At 42.6% G+C, this 21,528-nt stretch overlaps 1 protein-coding gene across 1 annotated transcript in view; it reads left to right on the top strand.

The window, feature by feature from the left end:
• The window catches only part of LPAR3 (lysophosphatidic acid receptor 3), a 74,144-nt gene that overhangs the window by 14,780 nt on the left and 37,836 nt on the right, over positions 1 to 21,528 (top strand). The window contains exon 2 of the mRNA XM_087820012.1: positions 9,206 to 9,962. Within this exon, the coding sequence (XP_087676138.1) occupies positions 9,227 to 9,962 (736 nt within the window). The 5' untranslated portion in view covers positions 9,206 to 9,226. The remainder of the gene's footprint in view (positions 1 to 9,205; positions 9,963 to 21,528) is intronic.

The raw sequence follows: 21,528 nt of genomic DNA, 5'->3' as shown, positions 1-21,528 counted from the left end.
AATAGAGAAAGCAAACAATGAAAGATTTACGTTACATTTGGATAAACTAAGCCAGGAATTTGCTCACTCATATAAAATCTTGGTCTCACCTCTTTTATTTGGTTTAGTTCTCTGTGTTTTCAAGTTTGCTTTCCTGTTTAATCAAGGGGTTTAAGGCAGCCCTTAGTCATCAGTGACATCCAGGGAACAATAAACTTGATTATAGTTGTTTATTAAACAAGTCCCAGGGTGGAAGTTGTGCGCGTACACCGTGGCCTCCTGTAGATCCACCCACTCAGTGGAAAGAAGCAGCAGCGGTTGAACCAGCTGACACACGGCGGGCTGTCCTCCCCACTTAAAGGGCTCGCCAACGTGCGCTGACACAGAACCTGTTTATTCCGAGAAGCTCAGGTGCAGTTTGCCTGTGTGTCGCCACTTCTGAGCTGAAGATGACTTGAGGCATGGAAGTTTCTTGTTTCTCAAGCACGCCCCACGTGTGTCTGCCTCTCTGTGTGGCTGCTGTGCTTACCGTCAGGTGGAGTGTGCTGTGGAGACCTGTTTTTCTGTAGAGAACAGAGGATCTAAATCAGAACAGTTTTGTGCCTGAGACGACCATTTGTTCTTAAGAAACAAAGTAATGCAACTTTCACAACGTTGAGTTTGGCTTTCTTAAGAGAAATGATCTAGCATGTTAAGATAGGGGAGCGGATTTGTAACACCCCTACACTAAACACGCCATCCCCAAAGTGAAAATGTGAGCTTTACCCAGTCATGTCAGAGGCTTCCAATGCTCTGATTATAGACAATATCCTTTTCAACTGAATCTCAAACAAATTGCTACCCCTCTGTGTATTTTACCAAAGCAAAGAGTAAAGTAACTGCTTATGAGACATACGGGCTTTATTTATTTTAAAATTACCGGAGTATGGTAGAGTTGATAATATCTTCTTCCCCAACCCCATCTTTTTAAAAAAAGTTTAAAAATTATTTATTTATAGAACAGTTTTGTATTTATAGAAAAATTGAGCAAATAGTATAGAGTTCCCACATTACACCCCCACTTCTGCACACAATTTCTCCTATTATTAACATCTTACATGAATGTACGTTTGTTACAATTAATGAACCAATGTGGATACATTATTATTAACTTACATCCATACTTCATTCAGATTTCCTTGGTTTTTACCTAATGTCCCTTTTCTGGTCCAGGATCTAGGATACATATTGTATTTAGATGTCTTGTCTCCTTAGGTTCCTCTGAGCTGCTACAGTACCACAGATTTTACTTAATTTTGATGACTGATGGGTTTTGAGGAGTCCAGGTCAGGAATTTTGTAGGTTGTCTCCGAATTGGGATTTGTCTGAGGTTTTTCTCACGATCCGGCCAGGGTTACGGGTTTGGGGAGGAAGATAACAGAGTAAAGTGCCGTTCTTAACATATTCTATTAAGATGACAGACTAGCAACATGACTTACCATTGTTGATGTTGACCTTGAGCACCTTGCTGACGTCGTGTTTGCCAAGTTTCTCCACTGAAAAGTGACTCTCTCCTCCCCCCCCTTTTCATACTGCCCTCCTTGGGGGGAAGTCACTGTGCACAGACCACACTTAAGGAGTGGGAGTTACGCTCCCCTCCTTTAGAGTGCAGTAGCTACATCATTTATTTGGAGTTTTTCTGCAGGGGAGATTTGCCTCTCCTTTCTCACTTACTTGTTATTATTATTGTTATTTTAAAATATGTTTTGATTGATTTCAGAGAGGGGGGGAGAGAGAGATAGAAACATCAGTGATGAGAGAGAGTCATTGATGGGCTGCCTCTTGCATGCCCCCTACTGGGGACCGAGCCCGCAACCCGGGCATGTGCCCTGACTGGGAATTGAACCTCGATCTCCTGGATCATAGGTTGATGCTCAACCTCTGAGCCACGCCGGCCAGGCTCACTTATTTATTATTTTATTCATTCATTTACTTATATTACTATGGACTCTTGGATGTTTATTTTATACTTTGGCTTATAATGCTTTGATTTTGTTGCCTAAATTGTTCTAGTTTTAGCCATTGGGTCCCCCTCTCTTTTGAAGTTTTGTTCCAAAGAGGAGCCATAGTTTCTGATGTGTGTACTGACAAGGGAGGGGTCTCACTGTGGCACTGCCCTTCAGATCACCCTGTCTTGTTTGCTCTGATGAAGCCACTGTTCAAGGGTGGCAAATGCCCCTCCTCACCCATCTCAGCCAGCAGGGCTTGGCGCCAAGTCTCTAGAGGGAAATGAAAGAGTTGTAAGACCCAAATTAGAAAGTGTGCAGTAGAAGAAAGTAATATTGCTCAGTGTGGGTAAACGGTTGGGGTGCACGTGGGCACATGTACACAGGACTTTTCATTTTATTCTACATTTAACAATTGTTTACTGAGTGCCTGCTCTGTGCTGGGCATCATTCCAGGTACAGAGGATGTGTCATAACAACACAATATCCCTGATGTCCTCAGCACCCAGGGAGATGGACCTTTACCCCGAGTAGACAGGGTCAGGTAGTGAGAAATGCTGTGAGGACAATAAAGCACTAAAGGGCAAAAGCGCAGGAAGGTGGGGTGAGGCGCTCTTTTAGAGAGTGGAAGGGAAGGGATCTCTGATAAAGTGACATTTGAGCAGGAATGAGGTGGAGACACATGCCCTTTGGGTATCTTGGGAAGAGGCTTCTGGGAAGAGGGACCAGTAAGACCAAAGGCCCTGAGATTAATGGCTGAAATGAACCTCAGGGGTCATGTGGGTTTAAATCTCCCATGCTATCCTGGATTTTGCCATTAGCATGAATTATTAAAAAGAATTCAGTGAGCAGACATGGCTGCTTTTATGCAGGAGTGGTCTCTTTCCTGGCTGTGAGCATGCCCACTAACCTAGCCTTCAACTCCCGTGTGGCTGGGGTTTCCAGAACGGAGAGGACTAGTCTACATTTGTGGACCACAAGGAAAAAAAATATGCCTAGCACCGAGTGACCTTGTTGGGCTGCACCCCCATTCTTCCTAGGAGGAAGAGGAGAGTGGCAGTGAAAGCCAGCTGAAGGGCCAGCAGCCACTTGTCTCGTAAGATGTAGCTAGAAATAAAAGCTGTTTGAGTGGTTTTCAAATGTCTTAATTTTCATAATTGTTTCCACATTATGGGCTGGCTGGACATTTTTTTAGAGAATCAAGTTTGGGAGAGTCTAAATGAAAGCTTTGCTCATGAAGTTTTCATTTGGATTCCACATATAGACTTTCCAAACCTTCATTTTATGAAGTCTTAAATTACTGAAGTTTAAAGTTGTGGTAATAGCTCCAGAGTTTAACATCTCTTGTTTCTGGATCAGAACAATTCAAGTCCTTTATACTATTAGTATAAAAGAAAAGAAAAACCAACACAGCTTGGGATTTGGCAGAATAAAAGTTTAGCAAAGTTAAAGTTGTCTTGATATTGACCATTTTGTGTGGCCTATTATAAAACTTGAAAATATATTTACAGAAAAGTGACTTTTCTGTGCTTCTTAGGGCTATTCAAACAAAACAAACAAACAAACGAAAACCCCAAAGACCATTAAACTTCCTCTAAGTCAGGCTTTATTCTAAGCAATCTACATATATTAATCTATTAATTTCTTTTATTTTTATTTTTAATTTAAAAAAAATATATCCTTATTGATCTCAGAGAGAAGAAAGGAGAGGGAGAGAGATAGAAACATCAATAATGAGAGAGTCATTGATCGGCTAGCCCGAAACCTGGGCATGTGCCCTGGCCAGGAATCAAACCCTGATCGCCTGGATCCTAAGTTGATGCTCAACCGCTGAGCCATGCCCGGCCAGGCTATTTTTAATTTTTTTATTATCATTGTTGTTGAAAGTATTACAGGTGTAGTCCCCTCCCCTCCTTATTTCTCCCATATTGTCCAATTTTTAAAAAATAATGCAAGACAGTCTTTGAATGTCATTTGATTGGGTCATTCTGTTTTGGTAATTCTATAGTTATTTTAAGTATGACGCTTGGTCTGTCTGATGTTTTGTCTGTGGAGAGATGGTGTTGTGTTGTAGAAAAACATGTGTGCCTGGGAGCACAGCTACCTGAGTAGAATCGGGTCTTCCACGCACTAGTTGTGTGACCTCAGGGAAGGCCGCATCAGTTTTTCCATCTGCGAAGTGACTGTGCTAAGAGCATCTACGTCACTGCTGGGGGAATTAAATGAGATGACCTATGCAACATGCTTAGTCCAGCACCAGGCACGAAATAATCACTCAAATATTAGCAATTAAAAATACAGTGGTAATAACGAAGTAGAGATAGTAAATAACTGACCCAAGAAAGCGTAGTTAATAGGTAAGGAGTTCACTCGTTGGCGTATTTAGTGGGTGACGTGTAAGTCAGCTAAGGCATTTAATTGAACCCTTTCATTTTAGTGGGGGAAGAGATAGTGCAGGATGCAGATTCATTCATTCATTCCACAAATCTTGATGCTCTCCACAGGAGCATAAAAGGCATGGTGCCCGCTCCCCTGGAGCAGACTGGTCTAGGGTGAGGATGGACTATAAGTGCATAAACACAAAAGAAAATATGGAACAGACAATAGGTGCTCTGGTGAAGATATAACAGGGCTCTCTGGTCGTGAGAGCTGTGGGTTACTTTTCACCCTCTCCCTTTTGTCCACCATGAGCTTGTTCTCAATATCTATGCATTTGTTTTGATTTTTTAGATTCTGCATATAATTTGTCTTCCTCTGTCTGACTTATTTCACTTAGCACTATACCCTCTACGTCCGTCCATGTTGTCGTGAATGGTAAGATTTCATTCTTTTTTATCGCTGAATAAGTTCCATTCTATTTATACAGGGTGAAGCAAAAGTAGGTTTATAATTGTTCATATGGAAAATATTATAATTAATAAATTATTAAAGAATAAACTCTGTGTCTTGCATATTCACAACTGTAAACCTGCTTCTTTATTTATTCATCTACTGATGGATATCTAGGTTGCTTCCATATCTTGACTATTACTAGCAATGTTGCAATGAATACAGGGGTGCATATATCATTTTGAATTAGTGTTTTTCTTTTCTTTTCTTTTTTTGGGTAAATACCCAGAAATGGAATTGTTAGATTGTGTGGCAGCTCTATTTTTAATTTTTTGAGGCATCTCTGTACTGTTTTCCATAGTGGCTGCACCCATTTATAACTCCAGCAACAGTGCACAAGGGTTCCCCTCTCCACATCCTCATCAGCACTTGTTATTTATTGATTTATCGATGATAGCCATTCTGACAGATGTGAGGTGATATATCATTGTGGTTTGAATTTCCCTGATGATTAGTGATGCTGAGTATCTTTTCATATGTCCGTTGGCCATGTGCATGTCCTCTTTAGAGAAATATCTCTTCAGGTTCTCTGCCCATTTTTTATTTGAATTGTTTGGGTTTTTTGGTGTTAAGTTGTATGAGTTCCTTATATATTTTGGTTATTGATTCCTTATTAGATATTTATCATTTGTGAATATCTCCTCTCATTTTGTAGATTGTCTTTTCATTTTGTTTATACTTTTCTTTGCTGTACAAGCCTTTTTATTTTGATGTAGTCACAATTATTTAATTTTTCTTTTATTGACCTTGCCCGAGGAGACATGTCCAAAAAGATATTGCTAAGAGAAATGTCAAAGAGTTTACTGCCTGTGTTTTCTTTTAGGAGTTTTATAGCTTTGAAGTGGTCAGAGAAGGTATCTCTCTGAAGGGGATGTTTAGGCTAGGATCACGAGTCATATTTTAAAGTTTGGGAGGGGTCAAGAGATGATAAATCCATTTGTTATGAGTTCACCAAAGTTTTTGGTAATTTCCAGGTAAGAAAATACGGTGATCTGTAGTTGGAGTATACTGAGGACCGTCAGCAAGTTTAGCAGCATATGGCAGAGAGAAAATAATCGAAAGTACTAATTCACAAAACTTCCAGTTATTAATTTTTGGAGCTCTGGGGTGATCTTGTTAGGAAATGTTTAATAGGAGAGTTGGGGGAAATGATATCCTGATTTGGTTAGTTGTCAGCATATAAGGTTTTCTGGTTACGTGAAACTTTAAACAGAAAACCATTTTATTTTCATTATTACTGAAAAACTCTAAAGTGTGCTTTGCTGATAAATGTAGTAATAATGAACTGTGTGAGGTTTTCCTTTGGACATTAATTTTAATGTTTCAGACTGTAGTTGTCAAAGAAAGGTATTCATTAAGTAGTATGTGTGCTTCTTAGACAGAATTTGTAAAGTAGCATTTAAAAGTCTATTTATTTATTACAGAAAATGTGGAACAGAAAACTCTGGAAAGAATTTTTTTAAAATGACCCACAATCCCACCATCTTAATATTACACTTCAAGATTTTTTTCTTATCTTTATTCTGCATCTTTAAAAAATAGTTAAGACATCACACATATTTATGTGTGTATATGTGTCTATATATGTATACAAATATATGTATACAGGTATATACATGTGTAATTATTTGTAATTAAAATAATGGCATATGTTTTTTCTTATATAACCACAACTTCATGGTAAATGTAATTTTTAATGGCTGCATAATTTCTATCCTGTGGAATATTTTTTACAAATTCCCTATGTGAACATTTTTTGCTCTTCTTTATTTCGCCCTAAAGTAGAATTCGAGGCTGAGAAGTAGGGAGCTGTGTGGTGGAAGTGCTGGCTAATCATGATTTCTCTACTTTGTAGGACAAAACTACTCAGTCTCAAGACAATTTTTGTTAAAATATGTCTAAGAATGTGCCATTTTACTTTTTATGGGGGAAAGTTAAATTTGAAGATTTTTTAAGTAAAAATCATTGAGGTTTTAAGACATCATATAATTACAAATTCAATCAAATTTATGAACCAAAACTGTAATGTTAACACTCTTTAGAAAGGAAATTAAGAAATCTTAACTTTTTTTGGTAGTATTATAATGCCAACAACTTTCTGACATATTACTCTTGATATTGCAGGTGAATTAATCAAGGATAATATAATTTTAAATTAGAAATGTGTTTCTCTTAGGTATCTAGAGCATATAGCAAAATAAAATGTTATTTTTCATTAGTGAAAGGACACATATTAATTGTATCATTAAAATTTCTCGTGTGATTTCTTTTTTAATGTTTGTCTTGAATTTCTATATACTTTTGATATTGTTGAAAGCTGAATTTTCTCCTTGGATATTTAAATTGAATTTTACTATATTAGTATCTTTTATTCAGCTCTAATTCACTGCTAGTAAGATTAGAAATACAATCTCTCTCAAGGGCAGTTCTACAATATGTATCAGAAACCTTTAAATAAATTTACATCCTTTACTTCATCAACTTGAAGTCTATAGATTAATCTCAAGGAAATAATTGGCCAAGTATGTAAAGATTAATGCACAGAAATGTAACCTTGCTTACAAAAGCAAAATATTGGAAACAACCTAAGTGTCCAGCATTTAAAGATTGGTTAAATAGTGTGGTATATTCATATACTGGAATATTAGGAAGCTATTAAAATAATCAAATATGCCTATATTTTTAATTTGGGAAAATTATCACAAGAAAGTGTAGTTATATTGGCCTGTTGTATGGAGTTATCTGATATTGGCAATTAAATACTGGTGAATTCTGTGAAAGAGAGTAATTTTTGTTTTGTTATTATTAAAATTGAGACCCCTTTCCTTGTAATTGAAAGGCACTAGAACTATTTGTCTCTTGAGACCACTCTCAGTTGTTTATTTTAAGCGTAGAAAGTGATATTCTTACCTTCCATTTGCTATGACAGAGAGGCATGTGTCTAATTCACTTAAAAATATCATGTCATTAAAACGTAAATAAAAAAGAAGACTGCCTAAGATACATTTCTGTTTTGTATTACTTCAAATTGATATCTGATATGCTTGTCCTGATTCTGTATGTGGTATTGGATTACAGAATTTAGAAGAACCTTCAAAGCTGGGGATTTCTATTAAGCTTTTGCTGTTAGAGCCACTCGTTCCCAGCACTGAACTGCTCAGGGCCTGAGTTTACTGGATCTCCAGCATAAAATGCAGCCTCACCCCTTGTGAGGGAGCTAGGTTTCCTGGCCTTCGACCCCTGGCCCCTTTAATAGGACCTTTCATGCTGTACCCAGACCCTGTGAGGCAGAACACCTGGTCATCCCACCACGCATAGATGTGCCCACCCCTCCTTGGCCACAATCCCTCATTTTGGGGGTCCGAGAGATCTTGTCCTGAGATTAGTATCTTCCTTGTCTGCCTGATGCCCACTTTGGGATCTACTTTCAGGCATGTGTCCTGAGGACTTGCCCTTGCTTGGCAGGTATGTTCTCGTATCCTTGGATGTCTGCCCAAACTCCAGAGCTCAGTCTTGCCCATGGAGGCCTGTTCTTCCACTACTTAGTGCACTGAAGAGAGTCTGGGAAAGGAAACTGACCCGAAGTGATTGAGTTAGAAAATCCAATAAACAAATTCAATTGGTACGATTTGGATTAGGGGAATAATAAAGAAGTAAACAAAAGAGGTTAGGAAGGAGTATTGAGACCCGTCTCCAGCCCTGCACCCCATGCCTAACAAGTGGGTGTTGTCACTGTAGCTTGAAACCAAAAGATGGCAAAAGCAGGATCAGGAGTGGAATCAGAGTGGAGGAAACTTGATCTCTTGGGGAAGCCATTTGGTCATGTGAAAAGTAACTCAGCACCCGTTATCTTGGCAAGAATATGCCTGGCATTGCCAACCTACCTTTGATTAATGAACAGAACCCATAAATAAGAAATTAGCTGGAAACCACCAGGAGAAAGCATTAATATGTTGTGCTGTAGTCATTACCAGTGCAGAGTGGATATTGCAGGGCTCAGAATGTTTTACTTACTGCTGCCTCCATGATCGTTTTTTCATTGATTTATTCAGCCAGTCGGCCAGCCAGCATTCACCAAAGACCTGCCATGAGGCAGCCAGGGCAAATGGGTCCAGAGGTTATAATGATGACACATACCCTCCCTCACTGAGCTCCCACCTAGCCTGGGAAACAGACGACAATTACCAATGTGAGATAAATGCTATGATAGGAGGAGATCAGGGCTAGGGTCCTGGAGCAAGGGATCAGAAAGATTGATAGGAGCTGGCCAGACAAGGGGGTTGCAGTGGCAATTTGTGGTTTATTGATTGATTATGCAAAGAGTGATATTTGTTTCTTCTTTAATTTTCCAGGATGTTCAGCTCTTCTCCACAATGAATGAGTGTCACTATGATAAGCAGATGGACTTTTTTTATAACAGGAGCAACACTGACACGGCCGATGACTGGACAGGAACGAAGCTTGTGATTGTGTTATGCGTTGGAACATTTTTCTGCCTGTTTATTTTCTTTTCTAATTCTCTGGTCATCGCAGCCGTGATTAAAAACAGAAAGTTTCATTTCCCCTTCTACTACCTGCTGGCTAACCTAGCCGCTGCTGATTTCTTTGCTGGAATTGCCTATGTCTTCCTGATGTTCAACACTGGCCCCGTTTCAAGAACTTTGACCGTCAACCGCTGGTTTCTCCGCCAGGGCCTTCTGGACACCAGCTTGACCGCCTCCCTGACCAATTTGCTGGTGATTGCGGTGGAGAGGCACATGTCAATCATGAGGATGCGGGTCCACAGCAACCTGACCAAAAAGAGGGTGACGTTGCTCATTTTGTTTGTCTGGGCCATTGCCATTTTTATGGGGGCAGTCCCCACACTAGGCTGGAATTGCCTCTGTGACATCTCCGCCTGCTCTTCCCTGGCCCCCATTTACAGCAGGAGTTACCTCATTTTCTGGACTGTGTCCAACCTCGTGGCCTTCTTCATCATGGTCGTGGTGTACCTGCGCATCTACATGTACGTCAAGAGGAAAACTAACGTCTTGTCTCCACACACCAGTGGCTCCATCAGCCGCCGAAGGACACCCATGAAGCTCATGAAGACAGTGATGACTGTTTTAGGTAAGAGGAGCCAAGTGAGCCATTATTCCCATTCACTCGGCAAGTATTTATTGAGCTTCTGTTATATACAAAGCACTTACTAGGTGGTAGGGATGCAGTAGTAAACAATAGACATAAATCCCCACCCGCCTCCAGCTTATACTCTGGTAGGGGAGGAAGACAAAATAATTTGAAAATAAAGTATTCTAATAGGGAGAAACAAAGTAATTCTATAATACATTTTATTATAAAATTTATAAAATACGAAGTTGATGAATCTTATTGGAAAAAATAAAGCAAGGAAGGGAGATGAATGCTAGGCAGGTATACTTTGCAGTTTTAAAAAGTGCTGTGAGGAATAGCTTTAGCTAGGGGATGACTTTTTTTGTTTAATACATCTTTATTGATTTCAAGAGAGGAACTGAGAGGGAGACAGAGAGATAGAAACATCAATGATGAGAGAGTCATTGATCGGCTTCTTCTTGCACTCCCCCGACTGGGGATCTAGCCCACAGCCCGGGCATGTGCCCTGACCGGGAATCGAACCTCGATCTCCTGGATCCTAGGTCGACGCTCAACCACTGAGCCACGCCCGGCTGGGCTAGAGGATGAGTTTTGAGCAGAGATGTGAAGGTGGCAAGAGAACCAAGCACATGGGTGTCTGGGGAAAGGTGTTCCAGGCAGAAGATGCAATAACCTCAGGGGCCCTGAACAGAAGGAGCCAGTGTGGCTGGAGTGGAGTGAGCAGGGGGAGAGCAGGAGGAGATGAGGTCAGAGATCTGAGGGTAGGATGAGATAACTCAGATTATGGAGGGTTATGCACTTATCATAAAGACTTTGGCTTCTCTGAGTGAAATGAGAAACCATTGGAAGTTTTTGAACAAAGGAGTGGCATGATCCAACTTAGGTTTTAATGGCCTCTCTCTGGCTGCTGTTTTGAGAAAATACTATAGTGGGGCAAGGGCGAGAGGGAGAGAATTTCTTGCAAGGGTATTTCAGTACTTAGGAAGGATGACAGTGCTGGGGACCAGAGGGCAGTTTGGAGATGATGAAGTGTGGTCATATTCTGGATGTTTCTAACGGTAGAGTTGATAAGATTTGCTAACTGGTAGGTGTGAAGGAAAGTGCAAGGAAGAGGGGTGGTGGGGAGTGTTATTTACTGAGATGGGGAAGACAGAAGAGGGGGGCTTGGGGTTAAGGTCAGGAGTTTGGTTTTGGACAAGCTAAGTTTAGGATCCTATTAGACATTTCAGTGGAATCACTGAGTAGGCAGTTCCATGTATGAATTAGGAGTTAGGAGGAGGTATGGGCTGGAGATCTATATTTGAGAGTCACTGAGGGAAGAAATGGTATTTTAAGCCACAAAAACAGATGAGCTCGTCATGGAGAAGAGAAGAGGACCCAGGAATGAGTCTTAGGACACTGACGCGAGGAGGAGGGGAAGGCAGGGAACAGCCAGCAAAGGAGCCCAGAAGGAGTAGCCAGAAATCCCAGGAGAGTGTGGTGGCCCAGAAGCCAAGAGCTGGGAGCCCTGGAGGAAAGGCAGTGTGGGCAGTGGTAATCCTGAGAGACGGCATCCGATGAGCCTATGGGGTCTGTAGAGCGGTCGGTCGGATTTTAGTGACCTTGAGGAGACTGAATTTAGTGTAGCCAAGAGCCCAAGCCGAGCAAAATGAAGAAGGAAAGTGAAGAGAGGCTTGAGGACAGCTTCTGAGAAGTTTGCTTTGCCCCCGTGAGCCCTGTACCAAGAAGACACATTTGATGCAAAGAATGTTCTCTTCATTTTGTTTTCTCTATGGTAGGGGGTCTGCTGTCCCCCAATTCCAGTCCTGGGTCACAGGTAGAATTTGTAATGTGTGTGCAGGCAGGAACTTTTGTGGTTTCACAGGCCTTGTCTTCGACGTCCAGAGACCTTTCCTCCCCATGTGTGGCGGCTACAGCAGTGGGGACTGTTAGTGAGAGACCCAGGAGAGACCAGGAGTATATTCTGTTCAAGCCGCAATGTAAAGGAACTATAAAATGAATTCTCGAGAAACAGTCCACATTAGGGGATGTAGGCTGTCTGCGGTGTGGTATGGGAGAACCATCACGATGTCTCTAAATCCTGAAACTGCTGATAAGATTTGCAGATAAGCAGACACACAGCATGATTGTTAAAATAATTTCCAACTCAGGATTCATTTTAGTTAGCAGATATTTATGTATTGTTTCATATGTGTCAAACATTGTCCTAAGTATTTTACGTATGTTAGTTAATGCTCATGGCAGCCCTGTGAGGTAGGTACTACTGTTCCCCCCATTTACCAGATGGAGAAACTGAGTAGAGTTCAAGCAGGATGCCCAGGGTCACTCTGCTGTTACTGGTGGAACCAAGACTGGCCAGTTGGCCTTTGGAGTCCACATGTTTAACACCATACCCTGTAGCTACTTGGATTGGTTTGGATTTTTCGCTGGTCTCATCTTTTTCCTATCTCCTGCTTTGACCACCCACCTCATTTTTCTCTGAGTGCCTTGACAAGAGCATAGACAAGAATAAGACAAGGAGGGTCAGTAACCAATGTTTCTGCTCTTGAGCTAGAGACTATATTTTTGGTAAAGAGTAGTTTGTTATTTATTGGTAGTGTGAATGATTTCTGCTACTTTCCCTGCTTAACTTGCAAACATAATTGTCTGCTTGGCTATGTGTCTTGAGAAATTACTTGCCTGATGAAGGAGAAAACTTTCTTTTTTTCAGCATATTATATTCACACATAGCATGAGATAGAGAAGGCTTCTGTAACCCCAGGTGGAGAGAATCGGACTCTGTGAGGCAGTCATGGTCACTAGCTTCGGTTTCGTATGTAACTATGTCTGGACCATATGGAAGGATTTAAAATAAAGCAGCTGTGTGGTTTGGGTAGGTGAGGTATTGGATAAGGGAAGAACTGGAATAAACAATGAAATGCCAGGTAGGATAAGAGAAGTTGTGGCATTGAGATGGAACAACATCAGGGAACTGATTGATGAGAGGAAGACAGTTTGGTGTTGAGGATGTGGGGAAGCTGCTCAGTGGTGAGCCAGAGGGATCTCCTGGAAGACAGGAAGTTTGGGGACAGGGGAAATGAAACTGAAAAGCTAGGTGGTCTGAGGTTTTTAGACTTCTAGTTCCTGATTTCTTTGGATAACAGAAGATTTGGGGTTTTAGCCCCAACTCTGTCACTTTCTACAAGGGTGATCTGAGGCACATTAGCTCACGTTTTTTTTGTTTTGTTAAATAGATAATCTTTAAGCTCTTTCAAAGTTATAAAATTCAATGATCCTATTATAACAAAAAGTAACCAAAGCCAGCACAGTCTCCGTGGATTGACTGTGCATCAAAGCACAGAGTCCGTTTCCATGAGAACATCTACCATAGTATTGGCTCAGGGAGGAAGCCCCTTAGTTGCTCTGTCTGATACATGTAAGAATTCAGTTGCCTGAGACAGGTATCTCCCATGTGATAATATATCAGAAAAATCAACAGTGCTGGCATCTACCATCATTGTTGTCACTGGTTCTGAGTATATGGAAATTAATAGCTTAATGCTTATTTCTATAATGATTTTTTGATTTAAATATCTTCATAACAAAATTCTAAACCTTTCTATTTATTCCTTGCTATGTATGTTGTAAGAAAAGTTAGTTTAAGATTAAAGATTCTTTTAAACACACCTTTTAAATATTAGAAAGTCAATGACTATATATTAACTGTTTGTCAAACAGCATCTAAGAGGCAAAGGTTGCATGAATTCAGTGAGCTGAATCTCATTTCAGAGAAGGAGAAAGGGATAGATAGGTCTGTAGAGTTTGGGAAAGGCTTCTTAGAGAGCTTGGGTTGTGATCTGAAAGAATGTGTGGGATTTGTATGGGCAGGAGGGAGAAACATTCTAAGTAGGAGAAAAAGTATAATTAAAAGTGTGATGGTAGAAACATCGAAAGCTTTTGCAGTACCACGAGGAAAGCCCTGTGGAGCACAGATGCATGTTGTGGCACAAAGGGAAATAGTTCGGCTGTGAGCTGGAAAAATTTAGTTGGCTGTCCTCTTTGGGAGGCGAGAGGTAGACCAGGTGACCTTTGTGTTTCTTTCCAGCTTTAGGATTTTGGTTGGACACAGAAGCATGCAGAGCTGGATGGGGTGCAGATTCTTTCCTTGCTGATGGAGGTGGTAGTAGTGATGACGGTGCTGTGAATTTTAAATCTGTGCATGATTGGAAAGGCATATAGTCATCATGTTCCCATTTCAGCAGCCCTGAGGCAGAGTGCTTGCTCACACCGGGTTATGATGCGTGATGGGCCTTTTACGTGAAAGAAGCGCTTATTGAATATTCTCATCGAAAAGATACTGGGGACATATGATCTTACTTTCCACAGGGCACTAAAGCCCTGCCAGGAGAGAGTCCTGTGTTTTGAAATTCTATTTGTCAACATGCTTAATCATCTGCAGCAACCAAACACACAAGAAACCCCATGTGGAAACCTCTCATTTACCGTCAGACAACACACCATTCAAACTGTGCACACAGGGATGTCTTGTTTCCCAGAAAATGGGCTTGACTTGCTTCTATTTTGCAATGTCTTGAAATACAAAAGAAAAGAAAGGTTGAAGGGATTTGTGAACCATACTTATGAAATCTTCCATGAACCTTCCTGTCTCCTGGGGTGGTGTTTTTCAGACTGCAGGTTGTGACCTGCTAGCAAGTACTGAAATCAATTAGGAGACCGTAACTGACACTTTTTAAAATGACATAAAATAAAAGAGAAAATATCTGAATGCATTGCATGTAGTAGGTATTAAGTACTGTTTTATAACGTGTGTGTGTGTGTGTAATGGATTATGGTATAAAGCATATTTCTTACTATGGGTTATGGTCAAGAAGATTTAAAAAGTCATGGTTTTAGGGTCAAGGTTTCTTTTTTGCCAATAAGAACTGAACCCTTTTAAAATATGAGGGACATTATAGTTAAGGGACTTTCTAAAGGTTTGTGGTAATTGAAACAAAGAGCTGGATGTTTTTCTTCTCATTCTTCCCTCCCACCTCTCCACTTAGATGAACCCTAAATCCTGTCTGCCTTCTCCCAGGGGAGAGAGGAAGGAGGCAAGGCGGTGGCCACAGAAGAAACAATACTCGGAGTTCTCATGCTAGGAAATGGGTGAAATTAGTACCATAATGAGCCTTGCTAGAGCACTCCTAACAATCATACATGACATTTCTGCAACACCGTGTCCTTCTCAGTGTCTTAATACATTGTTCTCATCTGGTCTCATGGAAATCCTGCAAGGTAAGTGGGGGTGATGTTTTCCTATTTTCCTGCCACTCCCCTAGATGCACCCTGTACTCAGCTATAATTAATTATTTACAGTTCTTCGTCTTGCATCCCTAAGCCTTTGTACTTGCTGGAATATTTTCCCCCTGATCTGCAGGGAAACTCCCATTCATCTCGTAAGATTCAACTCCAGGGCCTGTCTACTCTGACTCTTTCCCTGTCCTACGTAGGTAAATCTGATGGCTGCCTCCTTGGGGCCACCTCTATCTAGTCCTTACCTTAATCAATGCACTTAATTGTTTACATGCCTTTGTTTTGAACTAGCATGTGCATTCTTTGAAGTCAGGGACTTTACCTTATCTACCTTTGCTTATCTGCTCTGTAACACATTGGTTGAGACTATAATAGAATAAATAAAAAATGAAATGGAGGTTTAGGGAGGTTAAGTGCCTTTTCAAAAGCTGGAGCTATAAGTAGGACCCAGGTTTCCTCACCTCCAGCCTGGCCTTTGGCACGCTCTGATTGTGACCTGCCGAGGAGGTCGCAGTGGCTGGGGAATGAGTGGCTATCTCACTTTATAATATGGAAGACTGAGGTCTCAGAAGAATAAGTGATAGTGCTCCATTGGAAAGAGGAAAACAAATGAACATTTTTGAGTGCCTACTACGAGGGGGTCTGCATGGGACATGCTTTTAGGGTTTTATTTCACCTAATCCTCATAACAGTTCTGCAGGTCTGTTTTATAGATGAGGAAACCCAAGTGGACTAAAGCATCTTGACCATAGACCACACTGGTACAAATAATTATAGTCAGTACTCATTGTGGGCCAAATGTGGCTCTGAGCATTTTACATGTTTCATTTCACTTAATCTTCATGACAGCCCTATGAGGAGGTTCTGTTATTGCTGAGATTAAAGTCCAAGCAGATTGGCTCCAGGACCCCACTTTTCAAGGTTAGTTAGCAGCCTCTTGTAAGTGATGGGGCTGGAACAGCACCAACCCGAGTGATGAGGTATATAGCCTGTATATCCCTCGATTTCTCGTTGAGTTTATTTCTGTAAAGTCACTTGATCTCTCAAAGTTTAGCTTGCTCTTGATTAGTTTTAAAGAGTTTGTAGCATGTTAGCCATGGTAGTAACAGTTATGACAATATCTCCCAGAATGATATCTTCACAGTCTTCAAATTCTATGTCCATTAAAGTAAATGGCAAGGGTAGGGGCTTGGGAATAGGAAGGGAACCAGATTTAAATTCTGGCTTTGCTACTTCCCAGTGGTATGACCCCAAGCAATGTAGCTAACTGCTCTGTGACTTAGTTTCCCCACCCATAAGGTGCTGTTGATATCAGTACTGCTGGCATGGCCAGGTTTTGAGGATGCAATGAGATAATGCATTCATAATATCTAGCGCCGTGCTTGGCACATAGTACTAAGCAACTTTTTTAATAAGCACTAAGTACTAAGGAGAGTAAACTACTCTTCTCAGGCCTTACTTTGACCCTGAAGAGCCTTGTCCAGTGTATTCCAGCAGAGTGCCCTTTCCCCCCAGTAATGTCACAGGTACTGTAGAGATGGGGACTGGAAACCTGTTGGTGCCATCATGATGGCAGGTTTTATAATGTGGACAAGTAGCCGGGAGGAAGCTAACTGGGTATGCTTTGCAGAGGCTACGTGACAGCTGGTGAATGGCACTAGCTTGGTTCCAGGGGACCAGGGCCAGTCTGAACATGTGCTCAAGACAGAACTGCAAAGCTCTGCCCTTGCATTGCTAGTCCTTATACCCTCCCCCTGCCCTGGTGAAATTCTGTTAATGATTCCTGTCTCTGACAGATGATCTTTGCATTAATAATTCATTTTACTTTTGCAACATTTATGAATAAAACATTATAAGTGAGACCCTGACCATCAAACGTTAGCTTAATAAGAATCCTGTAATACAGCACCAACATCTTGTGTGTAGATCTTCAAGACAGTCCTCAGAGGAGACTGTCCTCATCTTGCTAACGCATCCTCCCAGGTGCCTGGTTAGTCAGGTACTATGACCATCTTTGCTAGGATTGGAAATTTGCCCTTTGTCTGGAAAGAATGGGGACCAGAACCCAGACCTTTGATACTGTTTCTGTTTCTGGCCTTCATCAATGAACTGTCCTTGCTCCATTTAAAAAAGGGGGCCACACACACACACACACACACACACACACACACACACACACACACTCACACCTGCCCACACGTGCTCCCCCCCACATATGAAGAAACTAGGAGTCCAAAGTAGCTAACAAGAGCCCCTGGGAATTCTGAAGCATTTGTTTTCAGCTTCTGTGGCCTTATAGTGGCTTCTGTATCACAAAAGCCTGCTCTCAGTGTTTGCTGCCTTGCATGCCTTAATAATGAAATATCTGTTTTTAAAAAAAAAGAAAAAGTTAAAGCTCTGCCTTAAAAAGTGCTGAGTGAAACGATCAGGTCGTTGCCCCGCAGGAGCTCTGCTGCTGTGCAGTCATGTCAGAATGCCTCATTCTTGTCGCCGCCAAGCCACCAGGCACCCATACTGAGGACACTGAGTCCAGGTGTTCATACTTCTGTCTTGAAACAGCGAATTCAAGAAGCACCTTTGTGCAGATGCTATTCCTATGTGCTCCAGGACATTGCAACAGGGTTCTGCAGGGAGAGGCCTTTATTCCAGGGCAAACTGTCAGTGAGCGAGTGCAAAGTATAATCTCCTCCCAGCTGTGCTCCCGGTGCCGATGGCCAGGCCCCTCCCTTCCGAGGGGGAGGGTGGTGACTGAGAAGCCTCAGTGTCTGACGTTAGAAGGAAGACAGCTTCAACTTAACAAACAAAACCCCATGGCTAAACGCTGCTCCATCCCACCTTTCACGTTGTCTCCACGTCTTGACACCTGTTCCGCCACCCGGTCTTCCTTCTGTCCCTCGCCCTCTCAGCTGCTGTCTGAGGCCTTTGCTGTCTCACGTGTGGCTCTTGTTCCCTCAGTTTCCTCCTGTGTCGCTGCCGCCGGTGCCCCCTGAGTCGGGGCAGAGGTCCTTTTTCCGAATTCTGTCTTGTCCGGCGTAGTCACTGCTCTGCCGTCCCCCACCTCCTCCGCGTGCCCCTCCCCTCCTGCTCATCTCAGTCCACTCGGCTCTTTCACTCCCCACCACACTGCCTCCTTCAGAACTTTTTTCTGGTTTTTCTTCTTTTTGGAAACCCAAAACCCTCCTTTTCAGCTGGAACCAACAGTTATTGAACATTTCCCGAGTGCAGGGTACAGGAACACTTCTCAAATTCTACCTCTTTTCCCCCCAGCATTACAGAAATAATTGACAAATTAAATTGTACATATTTAAAGTGTACAATGTGGTGATTTGATGTACATGTGCATTGTGGAATGACGACCGAGATGAAGATAATTAACACATCCATCACCTCACATAGTTAATTCTGTGTGTGGGGTGTGTGTGTGTGTGTGGGTGGTGAGAATACTTAATTTGTACTCTCACTAGCTTGCAAGTAAACAATATCATAATTAACTATGGTCCTCATGTCGTACATTAGATCCTCAGAATTTATAACTGAAATTTTGTGCCTTTTGGCCTACATGTCCGTTTCCCATCCCTAACAACCACCACTCTGTTCTCGAAAACTCTACTCTGCATTTAGCAGCTCCCACCTTCCTCTCAGTACCCTCAAGACCCTCAAGGTGCTCTCATTCCGTTTTTTTTTAATTGGCTTTTTTTTTTTTTAAACTCCACATATAAGCGATAGCATAACAGTAGTTGTCTTTCTCTGGCTATGTCACTTAGCAGAGACATTCCATGACCCAACTACATCTAAACCTTCTGCCAACAGCCAGCCTCCTGGGAGGCTTAGAGCTCCAAGACTCTGGAATGGCCTCTTTTAGGGCTTCGATTTCTGCCAGAGGAGAATGTGATTATCACTTGTCACACCTCCAGACTAACACCTAGAATAGCAAGGTGTGTGCTTGCCTGTGCTAGAATTTTATGAAATCCGTGCTAATGTTGTTTGTACTTTTAAAATCTCCACTGGGCACTGTTTCATCTAGTGTGTAGCTAAAGCAAACAGGTTGGGTGTGAACAGGGAGTAAAGGGTGTTTGCTGGAATCCCAGCCTGTCACAGACCTAGGGATCCACATAGAAGCTGGGAGAAAGGGCAGGTGAACCTGTAGTATTGCCTGGGGACGCCCTTCCCCCTGTTCTGACAGTTGTCCCTCCAGTCCAGACACCCATTCTCCCTCCCCACCAGATGCCTATTATAACTCTGCAGAGTGTGAGAAGGAAGGATCCCATTACCTTGAGGGATCAATAGCTGTTGAGAGATTTGCCCAAGTTCACCTTGTAAATCATTGCTAGTGTCGTGGCCAGAGCTCTGCTTTTCCTAGTTCCTGCTGCTTCTAGTGGCTCTCCCCTCCAGCCTCATGAAACACACCTGGCCTCGGATGCTGCGTGACAGTGATACACAACAGGGGCTGTTTGTTTCCATCAAGTCAGAGTTTACTGCCCACCGGCGGGCCTGTTTTAGACTTTATGTTTTACCAACAAGAAGAGATTTCTGTTTTTTATGAAAACTCATCATAAACATTTATTGAGTACCTACCAGGTTTTAGGCAGTATGCACACTAAAGATGTGGCCTCTGCCCCAAAGGCACTGTGAATCTGGGCTTGCTCTGATGTTTGACGTCTCTCGGGAGATGACTGAGATCCGTGAGTCAGTGGTTGGCTCATGTGCCAGATAGATTACCCGGTGTCGGAGCTGCTCTGGGTGGCTTTTCATATGTGCAACTATGAGGGATCCTTTTTATAGGCTTATCTGAGGAAATAAAAAAGGTAACAGAGAAATTTACACAAGGATCAAGTGATGGGGTGTCCACGCACAACATGCTGTGGATGGTCTATAGAGGCCTCCTTGAAGGGGTAGGATTTGAGCCGGATCTCAGTATGACATGTGGAGAGGAGACGACACTGCAGATAGGAGGAGAGGCAGGGCGGGAGACAGGCATGCACATATCTAGGGAGACCCGACCAGGGCCAGGAGTGGGAAGGGGAGACGGCAGACTGATTTCTGGAATAAGGGATTTGCATAGTAATAGCAATCTGGTTTGAGAAGCATCCTGGAGCCAGAGAATAGATGACCTTGAGTCCTAAGATTGTGTGGATTTTATTGTCAAACACCTGTGGAGAGCAGGTAGATATCATGGGTGTGTGAACTGGGCCTGGGGTGGGTATGATGCAATAGGGAAGAGTGGCACCTATGGCTAACCGGATAGACTCAATTTTTGTTCAAACACTATGCAGGCCAAATTCAATAGGTCCGTGGCCAGTCTTCAGCCCACAACTAGATTGCCCCATCTCAGTCCTGGGGCTCCTTATAGTTAGCCCTGATGTTCCATCGAAGGCTCCGGGCTCCAGAGGAATTATACTTAGTTTATTTCTGAGGGTTTGGACACTGGAAAGCATGTAGCGAAGTTCCCAGGATCTGTGTGGCCACTTGTATGTCTCTGCATGCTGTCTCAGAGTGGAGTTCAGTGTCTTCTACTGGGCCTGGGAATCATGAGGATGCTGAGGTGCACAGCAGACCTGAGTCATTCTGGACATGCTGATTCAATCTTTATGCAGCTTAGAAGCTAAAACTGTGGCTCTTCAGTAGCGTGGGATGGACCCTCAGGAGGACATAGAGGTGGTCCTACCAGAGGTTAAAATTAATTTCTGGGACAGTAACTGGACTCTCCTCCATGTTCTAGCTTGGAGGAAAAATATCGTTCCTCTGCTTTGAGGCCATGGGCAGTTCAGGGAGGAAGGAACCTGGAGAATCCTCGGGTGTCCTGATTCTTCCTTACCTGCTTCTGTGTAATGAGGGATGGTGCAGCCCCTCCTGACTCAGGGACCCTTTCTGAATGTGATCCCCAGGGACAGTGCCAGGAACCAGCCTCTGGATTCTGGACTCTTGTCATCTGGGAAGGGACAGCGGGTAGCCTGGGACCCCACAGGGACAGTCTGGAAGTTCTTAAATTGAAGGCTTTCTTGGATTTCCTCAAGCTCAGGAATGGGGTAATGAGGAGAGTACTCTGCTGAGGGGAGGGGAAGAATCAGGTCTGAGCCCGCCCCAGATGGAAACTCGACGGTCAGGCTCAGCCTGAGGGGCTGCACTGATTGTGGAGTGGATGGGCCATGGTCTTCAGCATCTGGCAAAGAAGGATGGGATCTCTAAATTGAAGAATTCACTGGGACCTGGCTCTGCAGCCCTATGAAGGCTCTAGGGTTAGGCTCTGGGGACCTGGGGATTTAAGGACAAC

This window comes from Miniopterus natalensis, chromosome 9 (assembly GCF_054644295.1).
Source record: "Miniopterus natalensis isolate mMinNat1 chromosome 9, mMinNat1.hap1, whole genome shotgun sequence".
Lineage (NCBI taxonomy): Eukaryota > Metazoa > Chordata > Mammalia > Chiroptera > Miniopteridae > Miniopterus > Miniopterus natalensis.
Note: the sequence above shows the minus strand (reverse complement) of the source record. Positions and strands in the feature narration are given on the sequence as shown.